Genomic DNA, 16,280 nt, shown 5'->3' with positions numbered 1-16,280 from the left:
TTCTCTTATCTCCAAAGGTCTCTTTAATTTTCCTGTAGGCAGTATCTATCTTACCCCTAGTGAGATAAGCCTCTACATCCTTACATTTGTCCTCTAGCCATCCCTGCTTAGCCATTTTGCACTTCCTGTCGATCTCATTTTTGAGACGTTTGTATTCCTTTTTGCCTGCTTCATTTACTGCATTTTTATATTTTCTCCTTTCATCAATTAAATTCAATATTTCTTCTGTTACCCAAGGATTTCTACTAGCCCTCGTCTTTTTACCTACTTGATCCTCTGCTGCCTTCACTACTTCATCCCTCAAAGCTACCCATTCTTCTTCTACTGTATTTCTTTCCCCCATTCCCGTCAATTGTTCCCTTATGCTCTCCCTGAAACTCTGTACAACCTCTGGTTCTTTCAGTTTATCCAGGTCCCATCTCCTTAAATTCCCACCTTTTTGCAGTTTCTTCAGTTTTAATCTACAGGTCATAACCAATAGATTGTGGTCAGAGTCCACATCTGCCCCAGGAAATGTCTTACAATTTAAAACCTGGTTCCTAAATCTCTGTCTTACCATTATATAATCTATCTGAAACCTGTCAGTATCTCCAGGCTTCTTCCATGTATACAGCCTCCTTTCATGATTCTTGAACCAAGTGTTAGCTATGATTAAGTTATGCTCTGTGCAAAATTCTACAAGGCGGGTTCCTCTTTCATTCCTTCCCCCCAATCCATATTCACCTACTATGTTTCCTTCTCTCCCTTTTCCTACTGACGAATTCCAGTCACCCATGACTATTAAATTTTCGTCTCCCTTCACTACCTGAATAATTTCTTTTATCTCGTCATACATTTCATCAATTTCTTCATCATCTGCAGAGCTAGTTGGCATATAAACTTGTACTACTGTAGTAGGCATGGGCTTTTTGTCTATCTTGGCCACAATAATGCGTTCACTATGCTGTTTGTAGTAGCTAACCCGCACTCCTATTTTTTTATTCATTATTAAACCTACTCCTGCATTACCCCTATTTGACTTTGTGTTTATAACCCTGTAGTCACCTGACCAGAAGTCTTGTTCCTCCTTCCACCGAACTTCACTAATTCCCACTATATCTAACTTTAACCTATCCATTTCCCTTTTCAAATTTTCTAACCTACCTGCCCGATTAAGGGACCTGACATTCCACGCTCCGATCCGTAGAACGCCAGTTTTCTTTCTCCTGATAACGACATCCTCTTGAGTAGTCCCCGCCCGGAGATCCGAATGGGGGACTATTTTACCTCCGGAATATTTTACCCAAGAGGACGCCATCATCATTTAATCATACAGTAAAGCTGCATGCCCTCGGGAAAAATTACGGCCGTAGTTTCCCCTTGCTTTCAGCCGTTCGCAGTACCAGCACAGCAAGGCCGTTTTGGTTATTGTTACAAGGCCAGATCAGTCAATCATCCAGACTGTTGCCCTTGCAACTACTGAAAAGGCTGCTGCCCCTCTTCAGGAACCACACGTTTGTCTGGCCTCTCAACAGATACCCCTCCGTTGTGGTTGTACCTACGGTACGGCTATCTGTATCGCTGAGGCACGCAAGCCTCCCCACCAACGGCAAGGTCCATGGTTCATGGGGGGGGGACTACACTGAAATAAATGTAAAACCTAGGACAGATTTCATTATTAGTCTGCTGAATGCCACTGCATTAACAGTATTCCAGCATTTAATACCGTAATTTTATTTAACTATGGGTCCGTCTAGAGCAACCACTTAAGCTACGGCAAAGTAAATTTGTACAACTTAAGATAAATTCATACAAAACCCATTCATATCTGGCAGTAACGAAAAACCAATGGCCACATTTTCACCGGGAAAATTAGACTCATCTCCAAGTAAATCATCGAGTCATAACAAATTACTTTCTTTCTACTTCACGAACGATTATCATGACAAACATGCTGTTGAAATAGATAATACCGATTATTCATATGTTGCCTAAACAGCTTAAGTCATCTTCCGAATTGTCAGAAAGTGCATTATGGAGGTCATCTATTGTTGCAGTGAACTGCTGTTTGTTAATGCGCCACGTGAATGTCCATACAAAGCGAACATCAGTCTTCCACGTCAGAATTCTTGTTTACGTCATAGATATAAACCGGCCGTATTAGGAATTAAATCAACTCAGGAAAACAAAATAAATGGCTAAATGGAAGATATAATTATTTACTAAACAAGTTCCACTTTGCTTCTCTAATTACTTACGCCTGGAACGACTCTGAAATATCACTCCTAATTAACTTTTTTGAAACCACCAGTTCCTTAACATGTTTCAAGCCCATTATTTTCTAGTCTTTTTCCAAACAAACCCTCACTGATATCTAGTTTTACCTTTACAACTGTTAACACATTTTAGTAACGCAATGTGGGTAGTTTTTATGTTTCACATATTTAATGCATTCTGTGTATCGGTTATTGCTATCTACATTTGTAAGAGTTTCTTTTGTGAATATTCTTTTCCCATTATTCGACTTAAATTTCAGAAGAATCACCGACTAATCCAAGTCGTGGCAGGGAGGAGAAATCGAGGTAGACGTAAGTAGAAGGATCCACCAATTGCTAGAATACATTGTGGCGTTGCTACTGGCGCCCTTGGTGCATACCGAACATAAGTGTACAAAATAATTAGATATTTCCGTAACGAGTACACATGTGGTAGTACACAAACATCAATGGAAAACAGTTGCAGAGAAACACACTCAAGTAGGGAAAAGTTGGATGCATTTACATGATAGGAAAGGCTATGTGCGCTATGGGACTTAACGTCTGAGGTCATCAGTCCCCTAGAACTTAGAACTACTTAAACCTAACTAACCTCAGGACATCACACACATCCACGCCCGAGGCAGGATTCGAACCTGCGGCCGTGGCGGTCGCGCGGTTCCAGACTCAAGCACCTAGAACCGCTCGGCCACTCCTGCCGGCTGATAGGAAAGCCACGCAATTCTGTGTAAATAATAAACAGATTTACTCTATCTTCAACTTCCATGTTCGTTTGGCATTAACCATTTCAGTATTTTCCTTTCTGGCACTTCACTGTTACCAGTAAACGATACTGGATATTACGTTAGTGCTGTGTAGCTCTTCAAAAAATAACCTGTAGCTACTCATCTTTTCAGTAACTGAGTAATTACTGTAAAATAGATATTTCAGAAGATAGTAATTCGCTAATCTACACTATTTGAAGTTGAGTTATAACTGTAAATGCTAGCAAAAGCATGTGAATCGGTAGGGTGTGTGAATTAATAAATGATATGTAATTTTTGGTACTCTGTTTAATGACGCTAAACACTGTCCAAATTATAGATAGAGCATTTTCTTGTATTTCCTTTTTTTTGCACTATGTAATACTATAAGGGACGATATCAAAGATACAGACTGAGTTGTAAAAAAATAAATAACAAAAACATTTATTAATAATTTACATACATACAAAATAAGTAACTTTGCTTGAAACTGCAGCGCTACAAAACGGTGAAGGCACATAGCTACATATTTGCTAATGTCTTTGATATACGATTTCATGAAAACAGAAATCAGGCAAGCATATGTCCTCTGAATTAAAAATAAAAAATCTGACGTTTCAGTTCAAACTTCAGTCTTCCTGAACTGCAACGATTAGGCACACATATTCTATATTTGATCAAAAAAATCAATCAACGTTCTAAAAATGACATAGTAAACACACTGTTAATCGATATCGGCAAACTGATAGTCGAAGAACGAAAGACCTCAGAGAAGCTGGGAAACACACTCAAGTCTGATCACAATTCGCAGTTACAACTAGCGACGTAACTGGAGCTTAAGAATCTGAAAAGATTATCTTGAGTATCACTAGCGTCCCTGCTGTACTGCATCTTCCCCAGAGCATCTGAACTCATCTCAACGACCTCTTAATGAAATGAGTTGATCACCAGCACAGAGCCGCCGTTACACAGGCAGGAGCGAATATAAGCTACGTCTGCTGCACATCTGTAGTTGCCTTTCCCGTGTCTTTCTCCGCGTCACTGTAGATGGCGGAGTCCACTGGAGTGGCTGAAAAAAGACAAAATAATGCTTCTTTAATCTGTGAAGAAATTGCTATCAATATGGGACGAAACATAACTACATTTATGGTAGTGTTCCAGAGCGCATTGTAGCCGAGACCGCTGCAATCGACGTCCGTTGGACAGCAGCTTATGGTCCCTAGAGATTTAATCGTCACGACTTGTGAATGGAGATTTCAACAAAGCAGATATCATTCGTAACCATCCTCACATTAACTGCAGAGCTTTTGTCTATGGTATAAATGGTAAGTTCCTTGGGACCAAACTGCTGAGGTCATCGGTCCCTAGGCTTACACATTACTTAATCTAACTTTAACTTACGCTAGGACAACACACGCTCTCATGCCCGAGGAATGACTCGAGCCTCCGACGGGGGCAGCCGCGCAAAACGTGGCAAGGCGCCCCAGACCGTGCGGCTATCCCGAGAGCATTAGCAATGTCGCAATCCGACCCTTGTAGGGTAACTAAAACAACTGGATATGAGTGCAGAATATACAGGGATCGACCAGTCGCTGTATCTATACAGGTATCAGCGTGTTCTGGGTTGGCGCAATATCTACGCTGTACCGTTATCGTAAAATATACACTCCTGGAAATTGACATAAGGACACTGTGAATTCATTGTCCCAGGAAGGGGAAACTTTATTGACACATTCCTGGGGTCAGATACATCACATGATCACACTCACAGAACCACAGGCACATAGACACAGGCAACAGAGCATGCACAATGTCGGCACTAGTACAGTGTATATCCACCTTTCGCAGCAATGCAGGCTGCTATTCTCCCATGGAGACGATCGTAGAGATGCTGGATGTAGTCCTGTGGAACGGCGTGCCATGCCATTTCCACCTGGCGCCTCAGTTGGACCAGCGTTCGTGCTGGACGTGCAGACCGCGTGAGACGACGCTTCATCCAGTCCCAAACATGCTCAATGGGGGACAGATCCGGAGATCTTGCTGGCCAGGGTAGTTGACTTACACCTTCTAGAGCACGTTGGGTGGCACGGGATACATGCGGACGTGCATTGTCCTGTTGGAACAGCAAGTTCCCTTGCCGGTCTAGGAATGGTAGAACGATGGGTTCGATGACGGTTTGGATGTACCGTGCACTATTCAGTGTCCCCTCGACGATCACCAGTGGTGTACGGCCAGTGTAGGAGATCGCTCCCCACACCATGATGCCGGGTGTTGGCCCTGTGTGCCTCGGTCGTATGCAGTCCTGATTGTGGCGCTCACCTGCACGGCGCCAAACACGCATACGACCATCATTGGCACCAAGGCAGAAGCGACTCTCATCGCTGAAGACGACACGTCTTCATTCATCCCTCCATTCACGCCTGTCGCGACACCACTGGAGGCGGGCTGCACGATGTTGGGGCGTGAGCGGAAGACGGCCTAACGGTGTGCGGGACCGTAGCCCAGCTTCATGGAGACGGTTGCGAATGGTCCTCGCGGATACCCCAGGAGCAACAGTGTCCCTAATTTGCTGGGAAGTGGCGGTGCGGTCCCCTACGGCACTGCGTAGGATCCTACGGTCTTGGCGTGCATCCGTGCGTCGCTGCGGTCCGGTCCCAGGTCGACGGGCACGTGCACCTTCCGCTGACCACTGGCGACAACATCGATGTACTGTGGAGACCTCCCGCCCCACATGTTGAGCAATTCGGCGGTACGTCCACCCGGCCTCCCGCATGCCCACTATACGCCCTCGCTCAAAGTCCGTCAACTGCACATACGGTTCACGTCCACGCTGTCGCGGCATGCTACCAGTGTTAAAGACTGCGATGGAGCTCCGTATGCCACGGCAAACTGGCTGACACTGACGGCGGCGGTGCACAAATGCTGCGCAGCACAGTTACTGCTGCACACCTTGTCTTTAATTTATCCTCACAAAAAGGAGTCGCATGTGTTCAGATTCGGAGAATATGACGGCCAATCGAGGCACATGCCAGTGGTCTCTGGATACCCAGAGCCAGAATGCGGTCCCAAAAGTGCTCCTCCAGGACATCGCTCTCCTGCTTCGATGGAGTCGAGCTACGTCTTGCATGACCCGAATCTTGTCGAAGTCAGGGTCACTTTGGGTAATGGGGATCAAATCATCTTCCAAAACATTCACGTATCGTTCGGTAGTCACCGTGCCATCAAGGAATACCGCACCGACCATGACTGGACATTGCACACCACACAGTCACCTGTTGATGGTGAAAAGATTTCTCCAAAGTTAAATGCGGATTCGCAGTACCTCAAATACGCCAGTTTTGCTTAGTGGCGGATCCATCCCAGTAAAAGTGGGCTTCGTCGCTAAACCCGACCACACCGCGCAAACTAATTCCCATCATGCCCCGCGGGCAACCGTGTAATTCGAACGTCCTAACGGAAACAGTTCAGAAGTAATGACGATTTTATTTCAATAATTGTCAACCTGTACCTACATTGCCGATAGTGTGCAATACTCGATTGATTTGCTACAGACAAGTCGTTTACCTGTTATTGCCTCGACAGTATGTAGAGAGCAGACTAGTATGTAAGACACTATAGTAAAGAAATACACTACTAGGTATCCTCAAAGCCGGCCGCTGTGGCCTAGCGGTTCTTGGCTCTTCCGTTCGGAACCTCGCTGCTACTACGGTCGCAGGTTCGATTCCTGCGTCGGGTCTGGATGTGTGTGGTGTCCTTAGGTTAGTTAGGTTTAAGCAGTTCTAAGTCCAGGGGCTGATGACCTCAGATGTTAAAGCCCATAGTGCTTAGAGGCATTTGAATGATTTTGTGTCCGCAATCTCCTATGTAATGCGGAATTCGCCACTAGATGTCACGAGAGGCGGCGGCCCGTATAAATGGAGGCAGGGGTTATTATATTTTCAATAGTGAAGCAGTAACAGAAGAGTGGATCATGAAGGCCTGACCGGATGCCGTCTCATCCTCAGCCCACAGGCGTCACCGAGTGCGGATATGGAGGGGCATGTGGTCAGCACACCACTCTCCCGGCCGTATGTCAGTTTACGTGACCGGACCGCTACTTCTCAGTCAAGTATTTCCTCAGTTCGCCTCACAAGGGCTGAGTGCACCCCGCTTGCCAACAGCGCTCGGCAGACCGGATGGTCACCCATACAAGAGGTAACCCAGCCCGACATCGCTTAACTCCGGTGATTTGACGGGAATCGGTGTTACTACTGCGACAAGGCCGCTGGCATCAGGGACATTCCAACCCTTCTAAAGCTGCCCAAGGCGACTGTCGGCGATGTGATTGTGAAGTGGAAACGTGAAGGAAAAACCACAGGTAAACCACAACCAGGTAAACCTCATGCAGTGACGAACAGGGATAGTCGACCGTTGCTGACGAAAGTTGTACAAAGTCGCATATCAGCGGACGGAACCATTCCTGAATTCCAAAGCGCTGCCAGCAGTCCTGCAAGCACAATGACTATGCAAAGAGCGTTAAAACCAACGAGGTATAATGGTCGAGCAGCTCTTCATCATCCGTACAGTTCTGTAGTCAACGCTGAACCACGCTGGAGATGGTGTAAAGAGCGATGTCGCTGGATAGTGATTGACTGGAAACGAGTGATGTGGAATGATAAGTCACGCTATACGCTGTGGTAATGCGATGGAAGGGTCTGATTTTCGTGGATGCATGAGGAACGTCATCTGCCATTATTTTTAAGTGCGGAGGACGTGGTGTTAGGTACTGGGTGTGTTTTTCATTGTTAGGGTCTGATCCTTTTATTGCGCTTGAGAGGACGATAAATGTGGAAGGATACGAGCACATTTTACAGCAACTGTACTGCATACAGTAGAGCAGTAGAGGAAGAGGTCAGAGACCATGATTATTTGCCACAGCATGACAGCGCAACCTGTCAAAGCAGCACCTGTGAGGCAATGGTCTATGGAAAATAACATTCCTGAAACAGATTGGCATCTCTGTCGTCCCAACCTGAACCCAACGGAACAACTTTGGGATGAGTTACAATGTCGACTTCGCACCGCATTCCAGCGTGCAAGATCGCTACGTGATTTGCTCTTTGATCTTGAGGACTCACGTTTCACGACACATACACTCCCATTGAAGCTATTCCCAGCAGAGTTGAAGTCGTCGTAAAGGCGAAAGGTATTCTCACCCCATAGTTACGTCGACTAGTATCAGATACTGTGTTGTAAAAGAAAAAGGTGCTTATTGGTTCAGTGCGGAGCTTTGAGAAGCTCCGTCGAAAAATTCTATATGATTTCTAACAAAATAGGGCATGATGTTTCTAAATTTTTGGATTGTAAACCGCTGAAATAATACGGTACTATTTTGTATACCAGTTTATTGCCTCGCGATCGCTTGAACATACATAAAATATTCACATTAGCGGTTTCTGAAAGTACTGACCATCTTCAGACGTGCTGAATCCACTAAACGCTTCGTACAGACATATAAAAAACAGTTATGCATTTGAAGTCATCTAAAATATTTTAATGATTCTATGTCATATTTGTCACATGGCAAAAAGGTTACTTTTAAGTGTGTCAAAAAGCCATACGGCATTAAATAAATATGAATGGAGCTACTACCAAAAAACTGCGTTCAGAGCATGCTGTAATGATAGATAAAGATCTCTTCCTGCAGTAGGAACAGGGAACTAATGAGGCTAAGACTAATAAGCACAGAAATTGGAACAACAGATTGATTGAGAGGCGTAAGTGTATTGAGTTTATCTGTTATGACAGTGTTGTTTACCTCATGCAGTGTTGAAGAAAATATTTGAAGCGCAATCATTTCAAGATTATTAGTTGTAACTATAATATTGAACTCAAATGGGGACAGAGAAAAACCACAAAAGCCTAACTGTTGAACAGGCGAAGAAATTCTATGAACGTTGGGTTAATCCGAAAGAAGAAAACTAGGTAACACAGAATTTTCACAAAACTTGTTTCTGATATAAAGTTGGCTCTTAAAATTACTCAGAAGTCTATGTTCACACTGCAGTATACAAAAAAGCAGACACCATATCTTTACCGTAAGTAAGTTTTCAACTGACAGAAGCAAATCAGCTACAGCATAAGTGCGCACAAATGCCAACCGTTTAAGTTGTTCGCTCACTAAGACATATTTCCAGATTTGTGTTACCCACTGAAAAACAACAGTTTTGTCTACGTAGGAAACATCGCAGATAAGCTATTCCATACGGGGCACTGAGGACACACATCTGCTTTTTTTCCGAATTGCCTTCTACTCTCGCGACATTGATACGAGCGTTATATGTTATGTTTTTCAAAGCAACTTCGGACGAGGTATAGGTAAATAAGATATATATTTGCTTCGAAAAAGTGACCGTTCGAGCACCTCAACTGATATTGGTCATACTGTAAACGACAATGTTAAAGTGATCTTCGTGACGAAGATAGTGTGGTATAGATTTCTGCAACTATAAAATCTTCGTACCAAACAAGTAAGTATTCATTTTTAGGGATTATTAAAGAAGCCTTGCACAGAACTATATGACGTTTTACAGTGTAGTGAAGAACACGGAAAAGCGAGTGGTGCAGTCCAACGAAGTGATTTGTTTTCTAACAATTTACTGTCGCCAGATGATATGCATTTTCTACAAATATACAGGGTGAGTCACCTAACGTTACAGCTGGATATATTTCGGAAACCACATCAAATACTGACGAATCGATTCCACAGACCGAACATGAGGAGAGGGGCTAGTGTAACTGGTTAATACAAACCATAAAAAAATGCACGGAAGTATGTTTTTTAACACAAACCTACGTTTTTTTAAATGGAACCCCGTTAGTTTTGTTAGCACATCTGAACATATAAACAAATACGTAATCAGTGCCGTTTGTTGCATTGTAAAATGTTAATTACATCCGGAGATATTGTAACCTAAAGTTGACGCTTGAGTACCACTCCTACGCTGTTCGATCGTGTGTATCGGAGAGCACCGAATTACGTAGGGATCTAAAGGGAACGGTGATGGACCTTAGGTACAGAAGAGACTGGAACAGCACATTACGTCCACATGCTAACACCTTTTTATTGGTCTTCTTCACTGACGCACATGTACATTACCATGAGGGGTGAGGTACACGTACACACGTGGTTTCCGTTTTCAATTACGGAGTGGAATAGAGTGTGTCCCGACATATCAGGCCAATAGATGTTCAATGTGGTGGCCATCATTTGCTGCACACAATTGCAATCTCTGGCGTAATGAATGTCGTACACGCCGCAGTACATCTGGTGTAATGTCGCCGCAGGCTGCCACAATACGTTGTTTCATATCCTCTGGGGTTGTAGGCACATCACGGTACACAGTCTCCTTAACGTACCCCACAGAAAGAAGTCCATGGGTGTAAGATCAGGAGAGCGGACTTGCGAATTTATGCGTCCTCCACGTTGTATGAAACGCTCGTCGAACTTGTACCTCACCCCTCATGGTAATGTACATCTGCGTCAGTGAAAAAGGCCAATAAAAAGGTGTTAGAATGTGGACGTAATGTGCTGTTCCAGTCTCTTTTGTACCTAAGGTCCATCACCGTTCCCTTTGGATCCCTACGTAATTCGGTGCTCTCCGATACACACGATCGAACAGCGGAGGAGTGGTACTCAAGCGTCAACTTTAGGTTACAATATCTACGGATGTAATTAACATTTTACAATGCAACAAACGGCACTGATTACGTATTTGTTTATATGTTCAGATGTGCTAACAAAACTAACGGGGTTCCATTTAAAAAAACGTAGGTTTGTGTTAAAAAACATACTTCCGTGCATTTTTTTATGGTTTGTATTAACCAGTTACACTAGCCCCTCTCCTCACGTTCGGTCTGTGGAATCGATTCGTCAGTATTTGATGTGGTTTACGAAATATATCCAGCGGTAATGTTAGGTGACTCACCCTGTATACTTTAATAGGTCTACACTTATACAAGTTCGTTAATTTTTTCGCTGAATGGAGAATCTGGATTAATCCTGCCGTTTCGGATATTCTGAAGAAGATGGTTGGGACGGAATTCGAAGTATTGCCCTTGAAACTCGGAAAACACCCGGAAGTATATCATTAATCAGTTACCCCGAGAGAACGTATTTTATTCGTAAACTACTGTTCATGGCATGTAATTACTTTTAAAAAATCGCGCTTTTGTTGCAAAGTAAAGTTCAAGTGCCATCACCGGCTCAATTAAAAAAAGGAATATGTTTACATTTTACAAGGTGTAAGATTAGTTCAAATGGTTCAAATGGCTCTGAGCACTATGGGACTCAACTGCTGAGGTCATTAGTCCCCTAGAACTTAGAACTAGTTAAACCTAACTAACCTAAGGACATCACAAACATCCATGCCCGAGGCAGGATTCGAACCTGCGACCGTAGCGGTCTTGCGGTTCCAGACTGCAGCGCCTTTAACCGCACGGCCACTGCGGCCGGCTGTAAGATTAGTTTTCAAGTACGTAAGCTACAATATTACACGTATCATCCTGTCTATACTTACCGATAGGAAGGGTCTGGTACTCGGGGTGGAACAGTTCGAGCTCCTCAGAAGCGTAACACAGGAACAGCGGAGGCTTCTCGGCAGCGCCAGGGTTCGAGTAGTGGTCAGCATTAGCACCCATCACCTGTTGGACACAACAGCTCACTGCAAATGTCACTAGCAGCTGCCACATTAACTGTACAATCTATAGAATTAAATTTACTCATTTATGGATGACCACTCACATAAAGGTGTCTATTTATCACAATGAACATGTCATTCTGTTGGTAAAATTTACTAAGTTTGACGAACGTTGCTGCAGTAGAAAAATCTGTGTTTCAGTTTTCTGCATAAGCCAATGGCCTTGCCGCAGTGATAACATCAGTTCCCGTCAGATCACCTATCTTAATCCCCAGTTACTATCGTGGGGTCATATTTGGCCCCAGCATAAATATTATTTTATTTATCTCTGGAATAACGCCACTCGTGCGCCAAAGACTGTATGTATTCTTTTAGAAGTCAGTTGTCTTCAAGGAAACGTGTTAGTGCAAGTCGTGACATTGTTTGTTACAGGGTAATTGGATTTTGGGGTCCCTGAAGATCTGAGGATAGTACTTACGTGAACATTATTTCTGCATATTCCATTGTGTTAGATATAACAATGAGTAGTGAATCTATTCGCAACAGCGGACATGTTATGATGGCGGAAGAGGTTATGAACTATTTAGATAACATAGAAAATGAATATGCAGAAGAAGAACGAAGCCTGGAATATGATTTGGATGGAGCAGAAGACGAAATCTCTGAAAATAATTCTGGTATTGACTTCTATGGAAAAAAAAAACATGTTCAAATGGTCGCGAAACCAGCCCAGTAGTTCTAGAAGGAGAAAATCTAATATTATTGTTCAATGACGGGGATTGATTGGACCTGCTCAGCAAAGTAAGCTTTCTACGCCATTTGAAGCATGATCTCTGCTTATTAGAGATGATATGCTGAACACTATAGTAGATCATACAAACGCACAAATTCCTGAAGTGAGTGCAAATTCTGGTGTGACAGCGACTTAGGTTGATCATGTGTCTCTAGAAGAAATGCGAGTTTTTTTCGGATTGATTTATCTCGCGGTTGCCTGTAAATCTAATCATGTGAATGCAGACTCGCTTTTTTCTACCTCGTTAACAGAAAGACCAATATGTAGAGAAATAATGTCCAAGGAACGATTTCTTTTTCTTCTGTCTGTTATCAGATTTGATAATAGGGCAACAAGGGAACAGAGAAAACAATCAGGTGACAAGTTGGCAGCTATTTCTGAATTGTTTAATAAGTTTATATCAACTTTGCAGCACATTATAGCTGCTCACAGTTTGCAACAGTTGATGAAGTGCTAGTAGGTTTTCGTTGACGCTGTTCTTTTAGAGTGTATCTACAAAACAAACCCCAAAAACATTGGTTAAAAACAATGTGTTTGTGTTGTGCAAAATCCCACTGTCTGCTAAAAGCTTTTATTTATTCCGGGAAGGCGACAAAGCCAAAGCCATCAAAACTAAGCATCCCAACACAATCTGTTCTGAAGCTGATTCAACATATTGCTAAGACAAACAGAAACGTAAGTGGAGATACCGTAGGTGTAGAACTGCCTAATGAATTACAAAAGATTGGCCTGACATACGTCGGTACACTTCGATCGTGAAATTCGGGCAGAATTCTTGCCCAATAAATCATATGAATTGGAACATATGAAATTAGGTTTCACAGTTGGTTTAATAATATGCTCCTATGTCCCCAAGAAAAGTAAATCGGTAGTCATGGTGTCTGACAAGCGCCGTGATCAGCAGAGTGGTAAACCTGATATTACTCTACTTTACGATTCTACAAAAGGGGGCGTGGATGCTCTTGATCAGAAGTGTGCTCTCTATAAATGTGGAAGAAGATATAAAAGGTGGCCACTAGCCATATAGTGACTGTAATGGATATTGCTGTGTTAATAGTTACGTAATATGGCAGTACTTCAGTCCTAACACAAAGGCCGGCCGAAGTGGCCGTGCGGTTAAAGGCGCTGCAGCCTGGAACCGCAAGACCGCTACGGTCGCAGGTTCGAATCCTGCCTCGGGCATGGATGTTTGTGATGCCCTTAGGTTAGTTAGGTTTAACTAGTTCTAAGTTCTAGGGGACTAATGACCTCAGCAGTTGAGTCCCATAGTGCTCAGAGCCATTTGAACCATTTGAACCTAACACAAATATGTCACGTTGTCAATTTATGAAAGAACTGTAAACAACTCGAGCTGAAAAGCACGTGAAACTACGTACTGTACCAACTCTATCGACAAGTTTGAAAACGTTAATTAATTCAGCATTTTGTTTGGAAGAATAGTTCCAACCATAAAGCTCATGTGGACCTAAAAAGCGTCAAAGATGTAATTTTTGAAACTTCCTGGCAGATTAAAACTGTGTGCCCGACCGAGATTCGAACTCGGGACCTTTGCCTTTCGCGGGCAAGTGCTCTACCAACTGAGCTACCGAAGCACGACTCACGCCCGGTAATTTTTGCTCAAGAAATCATGACAAAAAAGTGTCAGTCACTTGTTCAAGATGCAACAAATATGTCTGCAAAAACCACTCTCAGCAGAAGACATTATGTGTAGAATGCAACAAAGAGTAACTTTATTACAGACAACAATATTTTAGAAATTGAAATTTTTGTTAGACGTAAAGTAATGTCTGTTAATTTCCTTTTAATGCTTTTAATGCACCAAAGATCGTCGCCAGTGTGATAGTATTTGTCTTCCCATCAGTTACAGCGTCTCTCCTTCAGAGCTCTTCCGTTCACGTGTGAAACTCTGTGTCTCCGTTGTGTACCGTGCCGACTGTTTTTATACAAACAGCGCATCCGTGAACGCCTTCATTTATTGTAATATGTCTGTTTCCTGTTTTTATCCTCCATGTATGTTTGTATATGTGTCTTCTTGATCTATGTATGTTTCTTCTGTGGCCGAAGAGCGGCATAGATAGCCCGCTGTTGGCCTACCTTTTTGTAAAGCTGTTAAAATTACAATAAAGAAAAAAAGTTTCTTTTTTTTCTATATTAGTCATGTTGCTTTTTGTTAAAGGCGGTGTCTTCCTGTATATTTAATTTTACCGAAACCGTGGTCAAGCATATCAATAAATCTTTATCCGGCAATTGTTTGACTGTTATCGTTTACGTTGAAGATTTTCAACAGTTCCTTCTTCAGCGATTTTTAAAATTTTGAAATATGAATACATTAGAATCCTCCGCTGAGGTTGCGACATTCGAATGGTTCACCACTGCCTAGTGCTAGAAACATTCAATGGTGACTAGCTGGGTCTGTCAAGATCGTTAATGGTAATAAAAAGAATTGCTGGCGATCTTGGAAAACTTGATTTTTTCAAGAAAAATACTGAAAAACATTGGCCATTTTTATCTGGTGAAAGATCTCCTGTCCTATGTTCAGATCTTTCCACTGTAACAGAGACTCGACAACATATAACTTGAGAAAACTATTCATTAGACTAATCTGACCCATGAAACCTCACATATTGCTGCATGGTTGAGTAATTATGTTGCTGAAACAGGGAATTCTCTGAACTGAAGTTCTATTTTCTAGCTCCTCAAGACTTTCACTTTTCCTTTCTTTCACATTACGTCCAGCAACAAAGAAATTGGCATCTCCGAATTTTAGAAATACTATCACTTGCCATTGGAGCCGGCCGGAGTCGCCGAGCGGTTCTAGTCGCTTCAGTCTGGAACCGCGCGACTGCTACGGTCGCAGGTTCGAATCCTGCCTCGGGCATGGATGTGTGTGATGTACTTAGGTTAGTTAGGTTTAAGTAGTTGTAAGTTCTAGGAGACTGATGACCTCAGATGTTAAGTCCCATACTGCTCAGAGCCATTTGAACCGTTTGAACTTGCCATTGGACTTTTACCTCAGTCGCCATGTTTCTGTTTCTTCATGTCTTCCGAAAGGTTTTGAACTGTTGATCGAAGAGTATTCTATAATTTTATCGTTCCGCTTAGAGGACACTTTATTTGAATTTCAACGTTTTTAATGACACTCTGCCCTCGGAAAGACATTTTTTTCAACGACTGACCATCAAATGTTTTAATTCTTTGCAATATTTAACATTGCTTCTTGCAATTTGCTACAGCAAAAAGGGATGATCTGCTTTACATTAAATGTAAGGATGGAAAGAAAATTCGAGTTTAACTTCCTGTTGACAACGGGGTCATCAGTGACAGAGCCCAAGCTCAGATTACGAAAGGATGGTGAAGGAAATTGCCTGTACGCATTTCAAAGAACCATCCCGCCATTTGTCTGGAGCAGTTTGGGGAAATCACGAGAAACCTAAATCTGATGGCCCATACGGGAACATGAAGCGTATCCAGAATGTGAGTCAGTGTGTTAACAACTGGGCTACCAAGCTACATGAATTGTTCCTTGTATTACATCTACGAAGTTCTGATCATGCAGCCTAATAATTATTCTCCTCGTTACATACTGGTTAGAAGCATGAGTACTAAAGAACGTCTAAATAACTACAGCGTCCGAACAGATCTGAGAAGGCCCAACGGCACCGACCGACCGCCACGTCAGCCTCAAGGCACAGACGTCATCGCATGCGGATATGGAGGGAATGGGATCAGCACACGACCCTTCCGGCTGTTGTCACGTAGCGTGACCTGCAGCCGCAACTTCTCGCCTCAAGTACCTCCTGAATTGGCCTCA

At 43.0% G+C, this 16,280-nt stretch overlaps 1 protein-coding gene across 1 annotated transcript in view; it reads right to left on the bottom strand.

Annotated features, from left to right (window-relative positions):
- Nucleotides 1–3,482: 3,482 nt before the first annotated feature.
- LOC126259740 (uncharacterized) overlaps nucleotides 3,483–16,280 on the bottom strand; it is a 459,982-nt gene continuing 447,184 nt past the window's right edge. The window contains exons 6-7 of the mRNA XM_049956726.1: nucleotides 11,557–11,680; nucleotides 3,483–4,067 (exon numbers count right to left, since the gene is read on the bottom strand). Of these exons, the coding sequence (XP_049812683.1) occupies nucleotides 3,988–4,067; nucleotides 11,557–11,680 (204 nt within the window). The 3' untranslated portion in view covers nucleotides 3,483–3,987. The remainder of the gene's footprint in view (nucleotides 4,068–11,556; nucleotides 11,681–16,280) is intronic.

The sequence above is a fragment of the Schistocerca nitens genome, chromosome 5 (genome assembly GCF_023898315.1).
Source record: "Schistocerca nitens isolate TAMUIC-IGC-003100 chromosome 5, iqSchNite1.1, whole genome shotgun sequence".
NCBI lineage: Eukaryota > Metazoa > Arthropoda > Insecta > Orthoptera > Acrididae > Schistocerca > Schistocerca nitens.
The sequence above is the reverse complement of the archived record's forward strand: the minus strand, read 5'-3'. Positions and strand labels throughout refer to the sequence as shown.